The sequence below is a fragment of the Colius striatus genome, chromosome 2, assembly GCF_028858725.1.
Source record: "Colius striatus isolate bColStr4 chromosome 2, bColStr4.1.hap1, whole genome shotgun sequence".
Lineage (NCBI taxonomy): Eukaryota > Metazoa > Chordata > Aves > Coliiformes > Coliidae > Colius > Colius striatus.
This window is the reverse complement of record NC_084760.1, coordinates 107384682-107409677: the sequence shown is the minus strand read 5'-3', so window position 1 is coordinate 107409677 and position 24996 is coordinate 107384682. Positions and strand designations below refer to the sequence as shown.

General features: G+C 39.4%; 1 protein-coding gene across 4 annotated transcripts in view; it reads left to right on the top strand.

Moving 5' to 3' along the window:
* IPCEF1 (interaction protein for cytohesin exchange factors 1) overlaps positions 1-24996 on the top strand; it is a 72717-nt gene that overhangs the window by 30340 nt on the left and 17381 nt on the right. For 3 of the 4 annotated variants that reach the window (XM_061989009.1, XM_010205168.2, XM_061989008.1), the window contains exons 3-8: positions 5690-5726; positions 6381-6550; positions 15753-15826; positions 17196-17267; positions 20145-20206; positions 24475-24563. In XM_061989009.1, the coding sequence (XP_061844993.1) occupies positions 5690-5726; positions 6381-6550; positions 15753-15826; positions 17196-17267; positions 20145-20206; positions 24475-24563 (504 nt within the window). Of the gene's footprint in view, positions 1-5689; positions 5727-5874; positions 5921-6380; positions 6551-15752; positions 15827-17195; positions 17268-20144; positions 20207-24474; positions 24564-24996 lie in introns of those variants that run through there. The other variant, XM_061989010.1, reaches the window with a different exon arrangement.

Below are 24996 nucleotides of genomic sequence, written 5' to 3'. Positions count from 1 at the left end.
TGATGAGGCTGCCTCAGAATGCCCCAGTTCTGCACTGAAGGTGAAATGAATTATTGTACAAGCTTGACGCCATTTGCAAGTCCTACCCTTCAACAGATGAGAAAGTAGTAACTTAGGACATGTGAGCTTAGAGAGGATTTACCCACACGTTTGTCAACCTTTGAGAAGATTAAGGAAAATATAGGAGAAGATGAAGTATTGATCATAGCTCCCTTTGGTGTCTTTGACTCACAATCCATGAATCTGAGAACTTCATGAGACTGGTCTTCAGTATTAGCCTAATGTCCCTGCTTTTGCTTGCAGAACAAATTTGTTCTTTCTCCTGAAACAACCTCATAGACCTATTTCACCCCATTTTTTGCTTCTACCAAGTTTGCAGGCTGCAAATGCCTCAGTCTCTAGACAGATACATCCCCTGAGGCCATTCTCAACTGCTTCTGGCATCTTCTCAAGGGGATGCTGCCCACCTGAGTCTAATTCCAAGCAATAATTGCTCAACGCCAGCCATTTGGAAGGGGAGTTGGAAATATGTAGCCTGCATGGTATGTATTTGTAAATCCTTGTTGTCGGGCAAGGATGAGGTAAGAGAAGCCATAAGGGTGAAGGCTCACAGCTTCAGTTGCCCTAGACCCAGGGTACCTGGAGCTTTTGATACAGCTCCCTTTGGTTAGGGAGAGTCAAGCACCTTGTAATTGGTGCTCAGAAAGGACCTATCAGGCCCAGAGCACAGTCAACAGATTCAGCAGTTTCTGCAGCAGGGTGTGAAGGAGTGAAGTAAAGACGCCTCAGCTGAAATTGTGCTGCTGTAAGTCTTGGGCACAGTGATTACAGGGAAGATTCCCCATTAGATGGGGGAGCAACTGTCCTTACTTGGACAAGGGCTAAACTTCAGATGGCAGATGCAGCCATCCCAGTCCCAGGAAGTGACTGGGACCTCTCTGAGAGACCAGGAGAGATGGCCTTCTGCCCTACAGCAGGTGTACTGTCTTGGAGGAACTGTGTTGCCAAGTCGAAGACATATGGGAGGAAGTGAACAGGCTGTGCAGCATCAGAGAAGATGAAAGGGAGATAGATTAATCTTTACTGGAACATAACAGCTTGAAAAGCCTCAGTATCTACTTGCAGTGGAGAAGGCAACCTTTGCCCCCACTATCAGAGTATACAAAACCTCTGAGATGGATGAAAGTTGATTTCTAGTACGAAGAGGAAAGTTGCCCTCCCCCCCCCCCAAGGATTTGGAGCTGTAAAATAGGTTGACTGTCCTCAGAACTGAAGAGGAATCAGATATGAGTATTAGCAAAGGATTTGGTTCACTTAACCGTAAACCATACAAGGCTACCACAAAGAAACGGTGAGTCATTGTGAGGGGATGACTCCCTGCTATAGGGGACAGAGACACTTACCTGCAAGCCTGATCAACCATTAAAAGAGGTTTGCTGCCTGGCAGAGGCAGGGATCCAGGATGTTGTGGAGGAACTGGCAAAGCTTGTCCAGCTCTGACTTCTAACCCCCACTATTATTCCATGTGTGCACAAATGATACTGCCAGTTGGAAAGCATCTTTGCAGAAAAGGACTTGGGAGGCTTAATAAACATCAAGTTGAACATGAATAAGCAATGTGCCCTTACTGCTAGGAAAGACAATGGTATTGCCAAAAGTATTGCCAGCAGGTCAAGGGAGGTGATCCTTCCCCTTTATTCAGAGCTGGTGGGGCCATCCCTGGAGCACTGTGTCCAGTTCCGAGCTTCTCAGACATGAACCTACCGGACAGACTCCAAGGAAGGATCACAAGGATGGTTAAGAGACTGAAACATCTAATATATGAGGAAAGACTGAGTGCACTGGGACTATTTAGCTCGGAGAACAGGCTCAGGGGAATCTTATTGATGCATACAAATACCTGAAAGGAGGGTACAAAGATGGTGGAGACAGGCTTTCTTCAGTTGTGACCAATGGCAGCACCAGAGGCAAGGGACAAAAACTGAAACACAATTTTCCTCTGAACATCAGGAAATAAGTTTTTTTTGTGAGCGTGATCATGCACTGTCACAGATTGCACAGAGAGGCTTAAGGAATCACCATGCTTGGAAATATTCAAAAGCTATCTGGACAGTCATGAACAACTGACTTTAGGTGTCCTTGCTTGAGTGGGAAAGGTGGACTAGATCTCAACCATGCTGCAATTGTGCAGAAAAATAGGATCTCTAAACTGACAAGTCTCTCACTGAACTTGTCAATTTTCTTGTATGTTTTTGTTCATTGGTGGAGCCTGCTTGGCACAGAAGAGGCTGTGAATAATACTGTTGTCCAGCTCCCTTTGCAGCTGGCTCATGGATGTATTTGACAAGTGGGATGGCAAAGATTGAAGCCTGCATTGTCCTACAAGATCACTATTTCACCCTGTTCAGCCCTCGTGTTTCAGTAAACCAATGAGTAAACCAAAACCTACCAAAAAGATTTAAACCTACTCTGTATTTCCAGCCTTGCACAAAAATGACAACCCCTGTAACACTGTAAATAGCTAATGTTTTGCATTTATTTCAGAGCTTTCTGAGGATTTTTGCTCTCGGAAGGGCTAGAAATAGATCTGGGTTTTTTTGGTTTGTTTTTCAGTTGAACTTTTGATAATGAAATAAACAATTCGCCATCAGGAAATTGAGCTTTATTGAAAAACATCCACCATTTTCAGAAGCATAGTAAAATTATGACATTTAGTTCAGTTTCATAACATTCCATTGGCAATGTCTGTTAGTTGCACTACATTCACATCTGAAACTATTGTTATGACCCTAGTCAAGCACCGTTCATTCTACTGGCAATAACTTTGCCTTCCAGTTTTCTTTGTTCTGCACTGGCGTTAACGTCTCTGTCTAGGAGTGAAATATAAGTGTCTGCTAATCAGTATTCACTCAGACTCATTGAAATGGAAAATTATTGGTTCTTGGAAGAGGAAACTTTAATTTACTTCTTAAAGACAGATTTGCCACTGGAAATTTGCTAATATCTTGCATTCTGTGGAAAACTGAATCCAAATCCTGTGATGAGGCATTTAATGAATGTTATGGTAAATTCACTTAAATATAGGTTTTCTATTGGTTTAAGATGAAAACAAATTTACTGAAAGCTGTTTATTTATTCCATAAAACATCTGACTCCAAACACTGGTGCTTAGGAGGAAGAAATTGCTTTTGTTTATTCATAAATCAAAAAAATATTTGTGAAGGCAATTTTGTGAATAACACCTGATGTCATTGCTGCAGTCTGGGATTAGAGGTTTCTCTTGTGCAGAACAAAACAGATATTTTTCTAAGATGACGTTAGGATTCTAAACAACAATAAAAACATTTAAGAGTTGCTGAATTCTAGATTTAGGATGAATTTATTGAAAACTTACTTGGCTTTCAGTAAAATGTAACTTAATTAAATCTCACTCAGCAATGATTTTATTATGGATTTATCACTGATTTTATCCAGTTAAACTAAATTCAATGCTTGCTGGGAAACAACCATTCTTTCCACCATTAATTTCCCCACTTTTCCCACAAGATGAAGAGATTGGGATTTATCACCCCTGTCAGCTTGCAGCAGGATATCGTCATTGCTGATGAGTAATAAATGCACATTTATAAATTCTTTTTGCTGTCCTGAGTTCTTACTAGATCATTACTGATCTAGGTGGACCTGCTTCTGCAGGGAGGTTGGACTAGATGATCTCTGAAGGTCCCTTCCAACCCTACCATTCTATGATTCTATGATCAGTTTGATTCCACAGTCTGTGTTTAAAGCAGGTCTTAACAGATGATTTACATAATATGGATATTAGCCTTTTCTTGCTAGATAAGACATATACCATGTTATTTTGCTTTTTATCGTCAATAAGGTTAGTGGAAAAATCTACTTCTTCCTCAGTTGTTTACAGAAAGCCACATCCTGTCCCAGTATTACTTTTCTTGTTGGTTAAATGAAATGACCCCACAGAAATATTTGGGGCAAAGATGTGACGTTGCGTCACTACATAGATTTTGTATGGAAATATTGGATTCATATTTATGTTTCTTAACATCACTTTGGATAGCTCTAAAGAAAAGTAACAAATGTGATTGTATAACCCATTGATTAGCTGAGGCTATATGTTATTTCCACATGTTCTAAATAGCATTACTTTCTTTGGAATGAAGACATGAAGGGAGCCTGTATAGGATGTGGAAATAGTGGAGGCTCCAATAGAGCTGATGTGTTTTCTCATCACTTTCCTTTGTCTGTTGTCATGGAGAATAGTCTGAGAGAGAAAGGCAATGGTAGAATTAAAAAAAAAAAAAAAAAGGAAAAAAGAATACATGATGATTAAGTAGAAGCCTGGGATTATTCATTCTGGTACAGCCTCCTTCAAAGAGTGCTGTTCAGGTCATCTCAAACAGGCATCAGATAAGCACACGACTGTGATGCGCAGTTCTGCACTCTGATACATACTGCAAAGATCACCAGTTAGAGAAAGTTCTAGCTCTTGTAAATACTGGTGGCAGTGGGCTCTTCTATTGCTGTTCCCAGATGGTGTTGCTTTACTGATCTTTAATTTACCTGTGGGAAGAGCCATCAAATCCTTCAAGAATAATATGAAATGAGGTTTTGTTTTCTTGAAAAGCTGCCTGTCTAGGCAGAGGGGTTGCATCAGGTACGTTGGCAGCGTAGCTGTGCAGCAGAGCAGGTACCTACCAGCTTTGCTTAGCAGCATTGTGGCCGAACATATTAAATCATACATCACCCTATCCAGCATTTGTCATTTGGATGATTAAAAACCTTCCTAAAAGCAGGAAAAAAATGTGAATACTTTTGTTTCCATACTCGAGATGGAAATGATGAAGCAAAGAGAAGTCAGGTTCTTTGTCCACAGTCACATGACTCACTAGCCTGTCCAAAAAAGAGATTGTACATTTCTAATGACCTCTTCTTCTGTCAGTGGTCTTCAGTTTTAGTTTCATTTTTCTGTGTGTTTATGTGAGATGTAATATCTACACTGAAAATGAGTAAATATAATTCAATTGTGTAATTTTTGCTGTGACTACAGCGTTCATACAAGGTATGGCAAACTTCTGGCATATTTATGTTTTACAGTTTGGATAATCTGACAGGTTTGTGTGAGTCTATTTTATAGAAAGTTATAATGAAACTCATATGGAGGGAAATACTTTTTTTGCACTAAATAAAGAAATAAAAAAGAAGAGTGGAAAATTCACTTTTTCAGGATTTCTCAGAATGAACTTAAGGATGATCAGATGCCAATCTTTCCATGTTTATAAATCCCCCTGGTGAAGTGTAAAAAAAAGTATTAAAATACTGAAGTCCTAACTTCTATTTTTTAACTTCTTGACACAGAATACAATTCAGGCAAACATGTAGCAACACAGAAACTGCCTGTGGGTGTGAAACAGGAAGCACTCATAGATAGACACATGTATAATAGAGTTACGTTTGCTCTTGCTCAACTAGATACACATCAATTTTAATTAACACATTTTATGCTTCAGCTACTAACATCTCTTCAGCAGTGAGTGGGTTATGCATTTCTACCCTGCATATACCACCAGCATCACCACCACGTCCTTCTCTAGCTTCCCCCTCCCTTTTCTACACAAATGTTGCAACACAATCTGAAATTTCCTCTTTTCTTTCCTTCCTGCATTTCTTACAGGTTCCCTTGCGTCAGAAGACAAAAAAGAAAAGTCAAGGTAATGAGAGATTGTTTTTTCTCTTCTCTTGTGGGTTCCTCTTTTGTTATTTTCTTAGCATGTCTTATTCTTTGGAGGCTGAGGATTTTATACTGCTACTTAGCTGGTGGAAGGCTGCTTTTTAACTCCACTGGGTCTTGCACTGATTCTGAGAAAAATGACAATGGGCTATTCCTTTGGACTAAATCCTTGTGGTATGTTGATTGAATCAAAGCTGGAAGTCAGTGAGATAGAATCAGCTGCCTGCACATATACACGCTAGAGATTTTTGTGTACTTGGCATTTCTCTCACTGACTTAAATAAATGTATTCTTTTCAGTGCAGCTGTGCAAAGGGAGGTATATGCACTATTCTCTTAAAAAGATCAAAGGCTATGCTTTTAATTTACAAAAACTCTCGTATGGTTATCAGCATTAATTAGTGTCTGCATTATCTATAACTTACTATTTTGTTTCTGCACATCAGAGTGCCTCTCAAATGAATGTGTTACTGTCATAGCCATTATAAAACTGAATAACTTCTAAGTATATTTTAAGATATGCTTGGATGACTCTCTTAGATTACTAAGGAAGACTGATGTCTTTAATTGGCAGTAACATCTTTCCTGGTAATGCACTTTTAAACAAGCAGAACACTGTATTTTTAATGGCACAGGGTTCTTTACAATGAGCCGGCGGAGGATATCATGCAAAGAGCTGGGGCAAGCCGATTGCCAAGGATGGCTCTACAAAAAGAAGGAAAAAGGAGCTTTCATTGGCAACAAATGGAAAAAGTTCTGGTGTGTGCTGAAGGAGTCATCACTGTATTGGTATAGCAGCCAGCTGGTGAGTACAGCATCCATCCAGCTCTGGGTGCCAGATAAACAGCATCTGCTGGGACCGAGAGGAGGGAACCTGGGGCCACAATTTAAATGCACCTTGGAGATGTTCAAATGACTGGGTTTATTTCTTACAATCTGAGAAATGCCTTTATGAATGTGAAAAATGTAGAAAACGATGTGTTTTCTAGTACAGTAAGTACTTGTAAAATGTCAAATTGCTATCTGTTCCACCCTTTCAAGCGCTGGTCTTCATAGGTGTTGGTGGCATGTGAATTTGGGATTTTCCTGAGTTAGGTGGTTTGCAGACACTTACTGTAAGACCAAAAACACGAAAGCTCTTTCACTTCTTATTAGTTTAATTTTCAGAAGTCTCCTTCCTGCTTCTCTCTGCAGTCCCTTCCACCTCGAGATTAATCTGTTTGCCTTTTCCCCTCCACTCCTTTTTCTTTCATTTCTTTTTATCTGCCCCAGTTTATGTTATTAGGATTGAATGTATGAGCACCGTCTGCCCCAGTTTATATTGTTAGGGTTGAATATATGAGCACTGTCAGTTGGTAATTTTTTTTTTTATTTGCTGCTGGTCTTGCTGATGTTTCATCCAGAGCACTGTAATTTAATGTTCTCATATTCTGCTGATTTTTAACTTTCTGCTCTGACAAGTAGATGTTACTACTCATATCTGCAGGACAATCCAGTGTTTTTAATAAGGTCCATCTCCCTGTTTGGAGAACGAGCTTTTCTCAGGACAACCGGTTCATATAGTGTTTCTCTTCCAGCAGATTTAGCTCAAGTAGCCTACTCTACTTACAGTGTGAGTGGGAAATAATCTGAGACAAAAACCAGCAGGCCCTGAATACCTGTAATCAACTGAATAACTATGAATTTTAAAACCAAAAAAGAGTGAGTGTGGAGGAAGATATAGTGAGAAATCCAAGGAAAGGTCAGGGCTGAGTGCAAAGAAGCAGAGATGTGAGTCCTGGGGAACAGCTGTTTTTACTCTAGGCTATTTGCTACGGTTTGGCTTGATTTGGCAGAGAGGAGTTTTGCTCATCCTGGGAAGATTCAGACATGATTATTCCCTTCACTTAAAATTCCGGAAGATGTACAAGAAAGAACTTCACTGTGGCGCAGTACACATCTGTACTGCTGCCTTTAAGAAAGCTCCTATTATGTCCAAGTGATGGACAGACAGAGCTTAGAGTTGGGATGTGAGGACAATTATTGGATGATAGCAACAACATAGATTGAAGCTCAACAGCTTCTGTGTGCAATTGTGGATCAGCACCAGGTTTTCTAAATGCAAATGGACTGCTCTGGAAATCAGAATGTCACAAGCACAGGAAAGGAAGAAAGAATAAAGAAAATCTTATTAATTTTTAGAACATTGTAAGAAATCAAATGTAATTTGTATTGTTTCCACTTTTTATTTCTGTTGTAGTAATACCCATTAAAAATCTTGTTAACTGTTTCAAGGAACAAACTGTAGAATCATAGAATATTAGGGGTTGGAAGGGACCTTTAAAGATCATCTAGTTCAATCCTCCTGCAGAAGCAGGTTCACCTAGATCAGGCCACAGAGGAATGCATCCAGGCAGGTCTTGAAGACCTTGAAGGAAGGAGAGTCCACACCCTCCCTGGGCAGCCTGTGCCAGGGCTCCATCAACCTTACAGTAAAACTTTGCAGAGGTGCAAAGTTGTCCACTTCCCTTAGTTGTTGTGGCCTGGCTAAATTCTGCTCTCAGGATTCAGAGACACCATGGTCATGCTGATCCTAGTATTCCTAGATACCGTTTTTGTCCACTCATCCATACCACTCATCCTTTTTGTCCATGCTTGTTTTCTGCCTGTTACTGACTGTCTCAAAATGATAAAGACTGAAGAATGGGTTTCAGACTCATTCTGTTTATTTCATACACTCTAAAGAGCATATATGGCTTCAAAATACTATTGGCATGTGTTGTTAGCCTTGACTTCTCACTTATCATAAATGTTCATGTAAACATATTAGCTTGTAGAACCTCTTTACTTTCAATGTGATATCACCACCCCTAGAGATATTCAAAAGATGTATAGATGAAGTGCTGAGAGATATAGTTTAGTTTAGTGATGGGCTTGGCAGTGTGAGGTTAGTGGTTGGACTTGATTATCTTAAAGGTCTTTTTCAACTGTAATGATTCTGTGATTCTGCTGACTCTTGCACACAAATTTATGTTAAAAATCTGAGGTTTGTTTGGACAACTTTAAATGCAGACTCTGCAAACTTTACTTTCAGGCAACATTTGCAGAATGATAGTAACTGAAAAGTGTGGGAAGAAAAAGAAGTGTCCTTTGCTAAGATCCGCTTACTTAAATTGTTGAAACCAGGGCCATGCTCAAAGTTATATCTGAGATTAATTAGACCTGTTGTATTTTCACACATATTTTCACCTCTAGACTTATGAAGCAGAAATAGTAATGACATATTCACTTGCTTGATGAATATTTATTTTTATTATTTGGCCTGACTTTAGTACTGTTTGTACTTGCACTACTTTCAGTGGAGTTAATCCTTGGTCCCACAGGGCATCAGAGGTGACAATCTTTAGTTCAGAGTTGTTTTGAAAGAGGAGGAGTCTTGCTCCTCAAGTGGCAAAGGCTTCTGATGATGGGCCCTCTTACAGAGGTTGAAGTGAAAGGTAGTGGCATAGGTGTGGGGTTGAGGTTGAAGGAACTGGGGTGCACAGGCTGTCTGTAGCTCTGTCTGATCAGTTTTGTTCTTGTGAGAAACAAGTATGTTTTGTTCACGGCTGTGTGGAAACCGCAGTCAACCAGACACTGGCAACTGTAGCATAGCAACAGGGTGCTGGACCTAACCTTTTTTTCTAATGGAGATAGAGAAAATAATGAGTGGGTGGAATTTGCACAGAAACGTGTGTTGTCCCGGATTTGGGTAGGTAACCTCAGCTGACATTGTGTTCTCGGTGAAGTCTGCTTTCAGGAGGCTCTAAAGCTCTGGATGTTTCTGTTGCTCTGGTTTATTTTGCCTTCAAATCATTCTGGTGTGGGTCTTTCACATGATGCAGATTGGGGGATGTGATATATGATGCTTGTGGTGATATCTTCAGACAGTGGTTCCTTCAATTTAACATAAAAGATATAAAAGCCACATCTCAAAAGAGAAAAAAATAATAAAATGCTGAGTGAGGAACATTGTATTAGACATCCTGAGAGTCAAGCTTCTCCTGAAAGCAAACCACAGCATACAGGCAAATCAAAATTAGCTTTTGACCTGAGGTACTGGCAGTGATAAAGTTAAGGCCCCAGTGGTCTCAGCAGACTTGGGTAGACTACTTGGAAACATATTCCCAAGTACATCTGCTCTTTCTGTAAAATATGGATATTACAAAAGGCAGGTAAACTTTTGTTTTCAGCATGGACTAACCCCCAGTCTGGGAAGGGGAAGCTGTTTGGACTAGGAAGAAACACAGAAGGACTGGCTTTGCAAGAAAATATGAGAAAACTGATCTGAGCAATCAGGCTTTCAGTGTGCTCTCAGGAAAACCAGACTCCTTGGACAACTGCTTGTTGTTAGTGTTTGATTCCTTCCTTTCAATTCTGCTCTCTCTACGGAGTTGTCTTGAAGACAAGTGTTTAAAGAGGACAGTATGTGATCCTGTCGGCCTCTTTAGCAGTTTTAGTCCTTATACTAAATCCCTGGAGGGAAGATCATCATGTGTAGCTCCAGGGTCCTGGCTCCTTGAGCTTGTTATGACTGTTTTTCATAGTGTTGGTTGGAAAGAAATAGAGAACTAAACACCCCTTTCTTGCAGGCCTTTAGGATGGTTTGGAAGGTTTTCCAGCTAGGGTCAAAATATAGTTTTGCAGGATGTGTTAATGATGGTTGTCATGGGGATGCAGCTGAAAAGAAATATAAGTATGAAATCAAAGGGTTGCAGGTTGTGATCTACTGTCACTATTTATCTTTGGGTATTTTATCCCTTTCATTGCATTTAAATTGGTCCTCACTTCCAAAGTTCTGCCAGGAGTTGTATAATTGCAGTCTTTTAAAATGGAAATATCTTAACTTTCACTCATGGTTGCTACTTATGTGGATGATAAAAGATCATTGGTGTCAGCTGATTATACTGAAGACTTTGGGGACTTCTGGTCCAATATCTGACACAAATAATGCACAGTTCAACAGGTTGCCTCACTGCTGTACTTGGCAGAGAGAAAAAGACTAAAAAGGCTGGAGGATTGAACTGCTTCGCTAACAGCCACAGAGTCTTCTGTGGGCAGTGCTGAAACACTGTGATGAGCCCATATAAGGGGTGCTCTGAATTACAGTTTGGAACTGTTCTGCAATAACTGGATATTTTGACTTTACAAAACTGTTTAAAAAAAAAAAAGAAAATTCTGCACTCTTACATTTTCTTTAAATATTGAAAAAGGTCTATTAAATTATCTACTGAGTCTCCTAAAGCCACAATACTTAGACAATGTATTGAAACAAGTTGAAAGGACATTAGCCTCTTTCATTAGATTCATGCATTATGTTTCATAAATATGTTTGAATTACTCTGAGTGGAAAGCTTTTGCTCTTAAAAGTGGTTGCTTTCTTTTTACCCCAAGCATTTGCAGAGACTGGTGTTGTTATTGAAATTATTTTCCTATAGCTAGGCTAGTAAAAAGGGCAGATTTATATGTTAGGCTAACCTGCATAAAACCCACAGGAGATAACAGCTTATTTTTTTAAAACATGCTGATTAAATAGGAAACAGGTCAAGGTCATTTTAAACAGTTTTGTAGGGCTATTTTACAGCATTGCAATAAAATATGAAGACAGTTTGAATGAAATGTATGAGTGAAATAATAACATGCTTAAAATCGCATCGAAGATAACATTTTGAAGAAAACATTTAAGTCTTCTATGCACCTTTAATGTTTAAAAATGTCTTTTGTATTCCAAGAATGACTGAAAAGATGACTTTCACATGTTCTGTTCCTTATATTTATTTGGAATTCTGTTTGCTGATTGTAACATCACTTACAAGGTTTTGTTTTTAAGGTTTGGTTTCTTTTTTTCCATTCTCTTTTCTGATAATTCTGGAACTATACACCCACTGAAGCTCTGTTTTCTGTGATATAGATAGCATATCTGAAGTGTGTACCAGTAATGTATAAAAAACCCCAAAACATTCCCTACATTATCCTCCTTCCTTTCACTCATACATAAAACAAAACATTAAACATTTCTTATAAATGAATAAATGTGAAATCACGGTCAGAACTGAGATAGAGTGCATATGTGAAAACATAATCTTTTACCAACTAGAATAAGACAAATAAGGCACAAGAAGTCTGGAGGTTTCTTCGTTGTAAAAATGGTAAATGTAATTTGCCTAAATAAAAGCCTACAGACCTATTTTCACTGTCTATTTGAAGAGTATTCCTCTGATTTAGATACTCGTTAGATATGTCAGCCGTTCAAGTTGAAGTTCCGTCTCCATATAAGTGGGAACCCAGGTGAGAGTTCCCACACTGGCTTACAGGGTCCTCATAATTCACTAGTCCAATACAAAATCCAATACAAAATGCTGAAATATTTGTATACGTAGTGACTTAACTAATGGCATTGTGTGGACTTAATCTCCTCATGAGTGCTTGTGCACTAAACAATTTACAAGATGCAGTCTAAACCAATGGCTACTGCACCAATAGATAAAACTGACTGTGGTTGCATTTATAACTTGTAAGGCCCATCTGCCCCCGACCCTAGTCATCTACTTACTCACCTGATGGCTTATCTAGCTCAGGCCATGGATTTATTGGTGTATGAGTCAGAAGGTACCTGACTATATTCCTTTACATGGACTCCTCTGGATGGACTCTTTTTTTAATAATTGAACTTCTTGATTCATCCATTCACTCATTCATTGAACCTCATGAGGTTCAACAAGGGCAAGTGCAGAGTCCTGCACCTGGGAAGGAACAAGTCCATGCACTAGTAGAAGCTGGGGACTGACCTGCTGGAGATAGACCTGGGAGTCCTGTTTGATAATAAACTGAACATGAGCCAGCAATGTGCCCTTGTGGCCGAGGCCAATGGCATCCTGGGATGCATCAAGAAGAATGGGTCCAGCAGGTCAAGGGAAATTCTGCTTCTCCTCTACTCTGCCCTAGTGAGGTCTCATCTGGAGTCCTTTGTCCAGTTCTGAGTTCGTCAGCTCCAGAGGGACAGAGAACTTGACAGAGTCCAGCGCAGGGCCACCAAGATGACCAGGGGACTGGAACATCTTTCAGACGAGGAAAGGCTGGGGGAACTGGGGTTGTTTAGCCTAGAGAAGAGGAGACTGAGGTGGGATCTTATTAATATTTACAAATATCTGAATGGTGGTTGTCAGGAGGTTGGGACATCCTTTTTTTCTGTTGTATCTAGCAACAGGACAAGCGGAAATGGAATGAAGCTGGAACACAAGAAGTTCCATTAAAAAACATAAGAAAAAAGTGTTTTACTGTGAGAGTGAGGGAGCCTTGGCATAGGCTGTCCAGGGAAGGTGTGGAGTCTCCTTCGTTGGAGGTCAAGACCCACCTGGACATGTTCCTATGCGACCTGATCTAGGTGGACCTGCTTCTGCAGGGGGATTGGACTAGATCGCGAAAGGTCCCTTCTAACCCCTACCATTCTATGATTCTGAAGAGAAACATTTCTCATCCATCAATGTAATAATGGCTTTGATACCTCATGGACTGCTTTTTTATTATTGTTCTCTGATGTTCTTAGGATGGTCTTTGGAACTAATCAAGAATTTTGATGTTCTTGCTGCACCTAGTCTATTAAGTGACCATTCTTTTTGGTACAGAAATGCAAAATAGGACATTCTCTATCCTCAGTATAATGCAGTCCATGAATAGAGTTCTTCTTTTACTTAGGCTACTCAGTAACTCATTCCTATATACTTGGTTTACTATGGACCTGGGGTAGAGATACTAATATAAAGTCTAATTGATCAAATATACTTTAAAAAAAGTCTTCTAAAAAAATCTTATCACTTTATTTTTCCCCTTTAGCTAATATTTATTTTAACTCACTAAAATGATTTTGGTCTCACTAAATCCTAATCTGTGGATTGGAAATAAGCTCTCAAGCCATATCCTAAACAAGTTTGGTAGGTCCAAGTATAATCAGAGAAAGTTAAAAACCCACAATAGCAAATAAGCACTTTTTGGTACAAATGAAGTCACGTAGGAAAAATCAAAGTTTTTTTAGTTAACATGTAGATAAAATCACTGCTTCTTCTGTAATGAAAAGAAATAACAGAAGAATTCCTTCCACTGCTTTTTTTTTCCTTTTTTCCTTTTTTCTTTTTTTTCCCCTCCTTTTTCATTTTTTCCCCCCTTGTTTCTTTTTTTCTGTCCTGGAGCAATTAAAACCTTTTATTGCTAAAGATGCAAAATATATGAGTATCTAATACATGTAAACTGCAGGAATGATGGTTATGCCATGATTTATTGTATACCAAAGAACAGATATACAGAGGTGCAGGGAAACCACCCACAAATATATCTATTCTATATCCATATTTTAGTTCTCAGAGATTTATACTTCCAAGCATTAAAGCTGAAACGCTAGTCTCGATGAATATCTTTTTATAGTCGCTCCATATCCATGCATAATGTGACTTGAGATGCTGTCAGTCATCTTCATTTATCCTCAGCCTTTGTGATTGTTGTGTATATTTTACCTGTTTTAACTCTGAACATTTTCAGAATTTCAATGTACCCAGGGATAAAGACTGGGAACAGCAAAAAAAGTTATTCAGGAATTAACATTTTTTGTATTTTGGAAAGTACAGTTTTTTCTGACATTATATGTTACGGTCTACAGTAGCGCTCTTCTTAGGAATCTTAGTCTTATTGTGTCTGATCAGCTGAATCTAGATAGATACAGTAAAGAAAGTTATTTCAGCTGCAGGCAGCAAGAACAAGGTTTTGAGGCTAACCGGAAACTTCAGTTTTTCTGGAGCCACTCTGACAGAGTCCAGCTGACCCAGAACAGAGATGCCAATGTTCAGTAAACCCTCTCCCATACACAAAGGGATGACTGTATCTAAATAGTGTATTTTAAATGTCTGCCTGGCTTTTATTATCTCCTGAACCATGCCTGAAAATTTCTGAGGGAAGGGATAGCTGCATGACTAAAATTATTCAGGGCTTGTTCACACTGTTTAACAACAAAGCTCAGCTGTGTGGGACCATTCCCTTGCACCATTTCACCTCCTGGCACGGGAGCAACCAGTATTGCCTCTGCCTTGCTCGTATACGTAGATGAACCTAGAAAATGGTACATGTTACAACCAAGGAGACAGTTCTCCATCTCTTCCTCAAATCATTTTGGATTGATTTTCGATTTCCATTGCTACAGATATATGTTATTCAAATATGTATATATCATTATATGCATTGCTGGTATGCCTTTGTGTAACATGCACACATGTCATTTAATAGAACAAATACTCCTTTGAGATTGTAAATAACATCCAGACCTGAACAGATGATACAAATCTTATTAATCCTCTCTTATGTCATCCATCTCCTTTGAAAGGCTTTTTTTTTAGAGGTCAGGTTCAGTAGTTTCATTTTCCATGGTCTATTCATGAAGCGGTGCTGGTCTCTTTGAAAGAGGTTGTGTGATTACTGATGGCTGCAAAGGGACTGGATTTCTCCATCTTGCTGCTGCTTTTAGTCCTTGTTGGATCCAAATCTAAATTTTGCCCTTGACAATTTCAGACTCTGGACTGTTAATATGACTTCATCTTGAATCTTAGTAAGGGCTGAACTGATATGAATGCTTTGAGATGAGGTGGAGTGATAATCTATATCAGCACTGTTGCAGGAGTTGAGGATCCTTCCTCTTTCAGGTGCTTTGATATTTGGAAGTGTACAATAAATCCTATGCTCACACTCTGACTCTTACACAGACAAGAGTGGTGACTTTCTAGCCTCCAAGGCTTGCACAAATAGAAGTAGCTGGTACAGAAATATTTCTTGCTTCAAAATATTAGCCAAAACATCGTGTGTTAATCTATCCTTAAAGACATATTTTCACACTACAAAAAAACCTATCAAAACCAAGTGCTTGCATGTTGAATGTCTTTGAGCACTGGAGTCTGGTAGTTGACCAACTGGTTGATATGGTGATTTTTTAATATTATTTTTAATTGCAGGCTGAAAAAGCAGAAGGATTAATCAGACTTCCAGACTTCAGTGTGGATCGAGCAATTGAATGCAAAAAAAAGCAGTAAGTTTAGCTCTTGCTCCCAGTTTTGCATGACTTTTAAGACGTTGCAAGGAATCGAATCTCTGTAGTGCCTGACAATGAAGCTGTGGGGAGCTTCTCTGTGTTATATAAATAATGAGATATTAATTGAGCTACTGAAAGAAAACCATATTGCAAAAAATATTTTTGAAAATTCACTGTCAAATGTGCTCTGCTAAAACTACAAAGAAAATGTAGATCAGTATGCCAATGTTTTTTTTCTTTTCTTTGTTCACTCATTATGAGTGTGTTGTAATCTAGCTTAGATACCTTCTCTTAGGTGGGCAGGTGAATAGTGATGCAAGTAATGCTGCTTCCCTCTGAGTTACGACTGCTTTTTGAGATGCTGTGGTTCAACCGAGCTTGGGCTGTACCTGAAGCCTCTGATTGTGCAGGGAATAAAAGCTTTGTTTATCAGGACAGACATTTCAAGATATTATTTTCAAATTCCATATATAGCACTGGCTTCCAGCTGCTTTTGAGAGAGGAAAACCTATATTTATCACTTATTTAAGATGCACTAAATCAGAAGAACTAAGAGGATAGACTGGAGTTACTGGGGCCCATTCAAACAAGGTGTACTTCCACAAAACAGAGACAGTCACCTAATGAGGAACAAAAAATAAAAGTCTCCACATTGGAAACTATGTTTTAGGGTAAAAAAAGTCCCTGGAAAGGGAGATATACTAGCAGATATACAACTGGAGGTACTCAGGAGACTACCTTCATTTTGTTTGTCTTAAACCTGTCACATAGTTCACTCTTCGGTGCTTCCTAAAACCTGTCTTGGAAAAGACAGTGAGGAATCAGTCTCTTTTCACCCATTGAGTGTTAACTGGGATTTTATTTCATTACATCATATGTCCCTTTCCTCAACCATCAGTTTTCCATGCTATCAGGTCTTAATCTTATCAATCAGTCCTGGAAGCAGTTCCATACCTTGGGTCATCCTGGTGCTGTTCCTGAACCTTTTGCAGGTTCACTATGTTTTTCAGAGCTGGGGGAAACAAAGATGCACACAGTATTCAAGATGTGGGCATGTAGCTGAATTGTGTCAAGGAATAATTAAGGTCTTTGTTTTACTCTTAATTACTTACTTTTAATTTTCTGTAGTTTATACCCTCTGAATAACGTGTGGCCTAGGAAATGAGCTAAAAATAGAATAAAGTTTTAAGGAAATGCACTAAATATAGACTAGAGTTTTAAGGAAAGAACTATATGGATACATAAAGTGATCTGGATTAATATCATGGAGTGAATAAATATTTTTAAATCATTAATTCGTTATTTTTATATTTTTCTTATGTAAACTAGTTTTCTTCATATCTCTTCTATTTTTCTTTTCTTAAAGTGCTATTAAGATCAGCCACCCACAGATCAAGACATTTTATTTTGCAGCAGAAAATGTTCTGGAAATGAACATGTAAGTAGGAGTGACTGGCCGTGTTTCACCCTGTCTCATGCCTGAGAACACCCTTTGAAAGTTAATTCTCTCACTGTCAAGTGATTGTTGACAAAGTTATTTGGAGAATTACTGAGTCTGTTTTGTTTTCTGGTCACTATATAGAAGGAAACTACTGCTAGTTGTTCACTAATGACGGTTGAAATCAGAATCACATTATTAGCCTGATTTTGTTCCAGATCTTCTCAATATTTGCTGGTATAATTCTATGATTCTATAAACCCCTTTCCTTTAGAGACATGCAGATTTGATAGCATACTCATCACCCTGGGAGAAGTGATGGAAGAAAGAGAGAGAGCTTAATATAGTTTTGTCCCAGAAGCAATCCAGGACCAGAATTTAACAGTGTCTGCTTTTGGAGTAGTCTGGCAGTTAATAAGAAAGACTAAAAGGATATAAATGGCAGTTTTTTTACTGCAAATTTTTTTTCAGAACCAAACTATGCTGCACTTAAACAGTCCACATGACAGGTCAGAAATTTTCTTTTCGTAAATGTCAATAAGAAGAATGAATTCATGCAATTTTTAATGGAAGAAGTAAAAATGAATTTGAATACTGACATTTTAGAAACCACTGAGCTATCAGTTTTGGTATTAGATCCAGTTTTGGCTGATCACCTCTCACATTTTCTTATTTTTTACTTCGTATTGCAGTCTATTCACAATGCTATTGCATTAAATGGTCAAAAACTGGACAAAAATGATACAATTTTAATGAGAAGAGAGCTTTTATGACAGTCAGGTCAGGATTTTAATCATGGCTCTGCTGGTGATCTTCATGAGATTCCTCACATATTTACCACAACATATTTACCTCATATGTATTTACCAGTACAGGAAGGGATAGAGGTTGAGGGAGTATGTGTGACCTTCTCAAAGAGCTATAGACACAGAATGATATGATACTACTACAGTAGTGTATGTACATAGTCACATATTGACAACTCTTTACCCTATAGATGCATACAAGTACATACAGATGGAAAGACCATCTGTTGCCCTTTGCGACTTGGAGCCTCACAGAGCATACTGATGGGGAGATAACCCCGTGGTTTTTCATCACTGGGTTTCTTAGTGGAGCTCCTGTACAGAATGAGAAGTTATTGGAGGCAGATGGGCTGACCTACTGGACTGGAATACTTCTGTAAAGAGTGTAATCCTGGTTGAAAGAGGCGAGAGGGAAGAAGGAAAAGTAGAGCTAATGGAAAACATTAGTGAGTGATAGCAGCCAGTTTGCAGCATAGTTGGAAATTCTCAGTGTCTTACACTTTTGAAATGTTTAGACTCATGTGAGTTAGTGGTTGAAATCCATGCAGGTGTCTCAGTGCTTATGTTTCCAGAATGTTTTCCTTCAAACTCCACTTCTCAAGTAAATCTCATTTTTTCTCAAAGTGAGTAGCTTAACATTAAACCAGCTTGCACTATACTGCATTAATTCCTCACTGTTGTAACTGATGATGTTTGCCTTGGCAAAGGATAAAATACATACATTTAATACATAAAGTACACGTATACTCACGCATATGTCAAAACAGACTAAAAGACATCTGTACTCTTGGCTCCAGTCCCACAAACACACATGCACGTGAGTGGTTCCACTGAATTCACTGGGGCATTCACATTTGCTGAGTTACTGGTGTGCATAAATGTTTGGAGGATCGTGACCTTTTGCAACTCTTCACACATATGTATACATATATATATAAAATCAGCAGTGGAATTTATTAATACAGTCATTTGCTTCACTAATTTAGCATGTATTTGCTGTTGTCATGCACACATGAAAAGTAAATGCATGCTGGCTGGCTATATGCATCTACCTGGCTAATTGCATGTGGTTACTAGAAATGTGTCTGACCTTGTGGTTAGTGAAGTGCTGGATCTTTCAGCAGATCTTTTATTACAACTTTTTTATTTTAACAAATCATTGTGTTACGATTAGCCGTTAGAAGAAAGTCAGTAATCCATTCTTACAGAAATGATACTTTGTTTTCTTGAATTATATGTCTTCGTTGTCCATATTGCAGTCTAAAAGTCCAATTTCTTTGACACTGATCTTACAAGCAAATTTCCCATTGCTTCAAAGAACTAAGATCAGACAAAATATCTTTTTAGAGTTGTCAATCTTAATTCCTGCCTGTCATATATTTCCTATTTAGTTCTTGAGTTTTAAGGCTTGAGCTTGTTTAGTTGTTATTTTTTAAAACCTGGATAGATCTGAATGTCCTACAGGCAATCAGAGATGGTTTCTAGCACTAGAAGAATGCAGACATCTGGGAAGAGAAATGAAAAAAAAATCCTGTTAATAGCCTAAAACAACACAAGAAGTGAGAGTAAAGCCAAAAGTACATAGGGAATTAAGAATGCAGTATATAATGTTCAGAAAGTCTAGTTTTAAATGGCTTAGATCCTTAGACTGTGCTGTGATAGCTTTGAAGAGGACAGCTGCATCTTCTATGGCTCCTGTGCCTTTTGCTTCATCTCAGGTGAAACACGATACTTCAACAGAAGGACTAAGCCACTGACATTGTGTTACAGCACACACACTTTTCCTTTAGCTTCCACAAATCCAACTTATTGGTCATAACTAGTGCTTTTTTTTCAGGATCAGGGAAAGAAGACATCCCAAGCAACTAGTCCTGCTACCACAGGGAATATTAGTGTTAAGGTTACTGATGTCCTAAGAAGATGACCTAAGAAATAGAAAGAAATTAGACATTTAGTCTTCAGGTTAATGAAAACAGATGTGGAGATGTACAGCACCTCTGAAAGGGGTAAACTTCTGTCTGAACAGCATGTAGGTATCCTTGACTCTGTATTCTCTCTGTTTCAAACACAGGTGGCTAAGTAAGCTGGGGATGGCTATAGACCCTCAGGCACCCAATGGGAAGAATGAAGAAGGTATGGTCCAAGCTGCATCTTGTTCTTCACAGTTTTTTCTTGGCTAAACTTTTTCCATATTTTTTTTTTTCCTGTTAAATTGTCAACTTCAGTCCATCTGCTGACTGAGCTCAGAGAAATCCCACTGACACAGCACAGAGTAATCACAGAAGGAGAAACAGTGGTGAGAAACAATGTCACTGACAATCAATGATCTTGTGACAGAAGTGTAACTATTTTGTCAGTTTTCTGTCTTGCTAAGCATACCAAGTACAAGGAGAAACAACTGTGCTGCTCTGACTTTAGAGCTGGTAAGGTATGTTGCAGGATCTGTGCAGTGGCCCACCCAGGAGTTCGGTAGCTGGCAAACATCTTGTTCAATGTAGACCCCTCCCTAGGGTCTTGCCCATTTCTGGAGGTTCCAATAGCAGCAATGATGGGGGCTGGTAGCCTACAATTTCCTTCAGAGCCAAGCCCGAGGTCTCTAGCAATTTATTTATTGTCTTAATTTGCACACTGACCTAGAAGAACTTTTTTGATGGGAGGATTCTTGCAAAGGAATCTCAAACCTCACAAGAGGCCAATGCAAGCTGCCTGTCAGAGTGCTTGGAAAAGCTGCTGGCGTGGACACAAGTGCTGGGGGCTAGTTTAGAATGAAAAGTGCTTTGGGTAGTATTAGGTTAGCAAACCAGAGATGGACTCTGACCTGAGCAATATATATCATCTTCTGGGCTTTCGACCCTCTATTTTTAGAGTATTGATATCCAGTGCCTTTTTCAGAACTGTTCAGGTTGTGAAGGAGCTGTCATTATGAAGAAACTAGTATTTGTAGGTCACTTAGGTGATGTAGCCTAATTTGTCTAAGCACTGAAATTGTCCTTTCTGCAGCCCTTCTACTTTTTTCCATAATAAAATTGTGATTTATGTCCAGGCTTTGGACATGTAATTCCATTATTGATTAGTCTAATCTGGTTCTGTTTATACTCCCTTACACTCTGCCATTAAAAGCAGCTTTGGAGCTAGTTAACATAGATGCCACTGATTTCTGGAGATTCATCAGGTTGAATCAATATCTTTGTTTTTGGTTAATGGTTCTTCTTTATTTCTTGTCAGGAAACTTAATTCCCATACTCCTCAAATTCCTGCAGTATGTCTGTGTCCTCTTTGGAACACAACTGGAGTGCTGCACTGGATGGCCACAGACTCTTCAGAAGCAATAGACAAGGGAGGAGAGATCCCTTTATATTAGGGAGTACCTTGCCTGGTTTGAGGTCAGTGATGGTGAGGATAGGGTTGAGTGTTTATGGATAAGAATCAGGAGGAAGGACAACAAGTGGGATGTCATAGTAGTGGAGTCTATTATAGGCCACCCATCCAGGATGAGAAGGTAGATTAGATGTTCTTTAGGCAACTGGAAAAACTCTCTGGATCACTGTCCCTTGTTCTCATGGGGGACTTCAGATTACCAGACATCTGCTGGGAAGACAACACAGTAGAGAGGATGTGATCCAGGAGGTTCCTGGAGTGTGTGTAGGAAAACTTTCTCATGCAGCTGGTGAGAGAGCGAACGAGGGAAAGCACCTTGTTGGACCTGATGTTCACAAATAAAGAAAATCTGGTGGGGAATGTGATGGTTGGAGGCTGTCTAGGGCATAGTTTTCATGACATGATAGAGTTCTCAGTCTTCAGAGAAGCAAGGATGAGGGGGATCAGCATGAGAAGGCCAAGTGCCAGATCCTGCACTTCAACCATAACAATTCCATGCAATGCCAAAGGCTTGCGACAGAGTGGCTGGAAAGCTGTCAGGCAAAGAAGGACCTGGGGGTCTCAATCAACAGCTGACTGGACACAAGCCAGCAGTGTGCCCAGGTGGCCAAGAAGGCCAATGGAATCCTGGCTTGTATCAGAAATAGTGAGACCAGCAGGACCAAGGAGGTGATTACCTGTACTTGGCACTGGTGTGGCTGCACCTCGAATACTGTGTTCAATTCTGGGCCACTCACTACAAGAGGAACATTAAGGTGTTAGAGTGTGTCCAGAGATGGGTAATGAAGATGATAAAGGGTCTGGAGAAAAAGTCTGATGAGGAGCAGCTGAGGGAGCTGGGGATATTTAGACTGGAGGAGGCTGGCAGGAGATATAACCACTCTCTACAACTACCTGAAGGGGAGTTGTAGTGAGGTGAGGGTAAACCACTTCTCTCTAGTAAGGAATGATAGGGCACAAGGAAATGGGCTCAACTTGGGCCAAGGGAGGTCTACCTTAGACATCAGGAAGAGCTTTTTTACTGAGAGGGTTATTAAGCATTAGAAGGGGTGCCCAGGGAGTTGATGGAGTCACCATACCTAGGCATATTCAAAAGACACATAGATGAAGTGCCAACGAACCTCCTGAGGTTGAACAAGTCCTGTACCTCATGAGAAACAACCCCATGCACTAGTACAGGCTGAGGGTTGACCTGCTGGAGAGTAACTCTGCAGAGAAAGGCCTCGGAGCCCTGAGCTGGACTCTCTCCAGAAGTTCTCTCTCCCTCTGGAGCTGAGGAGCCCAGAACTGGACACAGGACTCCAGATGAGGCCTCACCAGGGCAGAGTAGAAGGGAAGGAGAACCTGCCTCAACCTGCTGGCCACACTCTTCTTGATGCATCCCAGAATGCCATTGACCTTCTTGGCCATGAGGCACATTGCTGGCTCATGTTGAGTTTATTATCAACCAGGACTCATTACATTGTTACATTTCAGAAAAATTCCATCATTACCCACAGTCACTTCTGTTCTTGCTGACCTGATATTCCCCTCTGTATCACACATCATAACTCTGCAGGAGAGTTTTGGCTTTTGTTATGGCAGTTCATATGCATTCATGTACTTTCTCTGCATTTTAACACCCCTAACTCCATTTGCCTACATAATTAGAAACAGCTGTTCATTCTTTTTCAGTTCTTATTTGTCCCTAAAAGGTGAGCTGTAGAAACAATAAGCTATTTACTAAGAATTATTCAAGAGGACATTAGTAGAGCCTGAGAATTTGATGTAAACCTTAATGCAGTCAGCTTCAGCCCTTTATGTTGAGATGAGCCAGCACATACTTCCAATAAACAGAATAACAGCTATGCTATTAAGCCACATATAGCTCTGAAAAGAGTACAGTGAAAGTAACGAATCTCTTTAAGTTTCACTTTGTTAACTTCTTAGAAATCTCTCACTCTTGTGTATTTTTTTTTGTCTTAAAACTTTGTCCCTCTCACACTGTTGTTACTAAACCCTCCAAAATGACATGCACAAAAAAGAAAGTGTACAGGTATTAATTTAGTGAAAAGATGAGATAATCCCAGAAACAATTGTTTTCCAGTAGTGTGAACCCATGAAGTCCAAGTCTTACAAAATGGTCCCTGAACATACACAGCCCTCATCCACCTGTGCAGAAAGCTGGCAGGTTGCTGCTTCTGGAGAGATCCAGCTGCTTTTGGTCAGCAACTTAACTGCCTCCTCTTTTCTGTGTCTCATTTTATCAGTATCACTTAATTTAGTCCACGTTTAAAAAGAATCTGTGAAAACACTTTCAACTGGAACACAGATAGTTAAAAGAAATAAGAACATGAATGCCTCTCTGCTACATCAAGAGATACTGAGGCTCTATCAGCTTGCTTTTTATTGAAAAAATAAATTAAATGAGTGGAGTGTATAGTCTTAGAGTATCATGCTTACTTTTAGTACTAGATTTGCACATGTATTGCCGTGCCTCATGGCTTGCCTATATGAGTTACTATATAATGACAGAAGATTCTCACAAGACTGCTTTATGGTTTCCAAAGTACCATGCGGGCTATGTGTTTTCTCCAAAATTGCAGCCAAAACATCAATACCTGTTGCTAGCTCAGGGAAAACTTATTGATTATAGAGAGATTAAGGGACAGAATCTATAACTTGCAACAGGTCTTCCTAACATATTAAAAGCAATGAAGCCTTTCTTTTAAGACTTCAAAGAGAGGGGAAAAATTTCCCACCTCAAACATATTTGTGAAGCTATCTAGAGCAGTTCTGCCTAGTATTTCCTGCCATAGAATAGCAACATTTTTTTTCTTTAAAAAAGGAAAAGAATGTTGCCATGAATTAGTGTTACATTACCATAAGTGGGTTAATTTTCACTGTAGGAGAAAGACTTGTTACAATAAGGTTCTCGGTTCAGAACATCCAACTTGGTGACCTTTGATTACCACAGCACTGTGAGGAATAAATGAGCATTGGTCTAACACTTTGTTTTTGCTCATTTTCCATGTCTGCCTCAGAATGCTACAGTGAAAGTGAACATGAAGATCCAGAAATAACAGACACACCACCTCCTCCCTACACAGTCCAGCCACCACTACTTCCTTCGGTAAGTATTAATTAGCATGTTTCTTGTTACTAGATAGTTGGAAAAAAAGTTTCTTGAAGTGGTGGACCTTTGAATAATGACCTAAGCTTCTGGAAACTTGCACCTCATATGCTTGTAAAATGACGATGCACTGACTACCCGTGCCCCATGGCAGAGCTCATGCAGTTGCAGCCTGTGCTGCCATGAGCTCCACACAGTAAAAGAACAACTCTTTCAGATGGAGGCATATTTATCTTGATGAACAAAGGAAAGTGTCACTCTACCTTGTATGCATGCTGGGTCTTTTCTTTGCAAGCTTTTTAACATACTGCCATAATCTAATTTCTCATACTTGTGTGTTTATTTTCCAGTCCATCCTAAAGTTCGTTCTTTCTTTTTATGACTCTGATAGCATCATCCAACAGATTTGTATGTATTTATTTGAGTGAGTTGC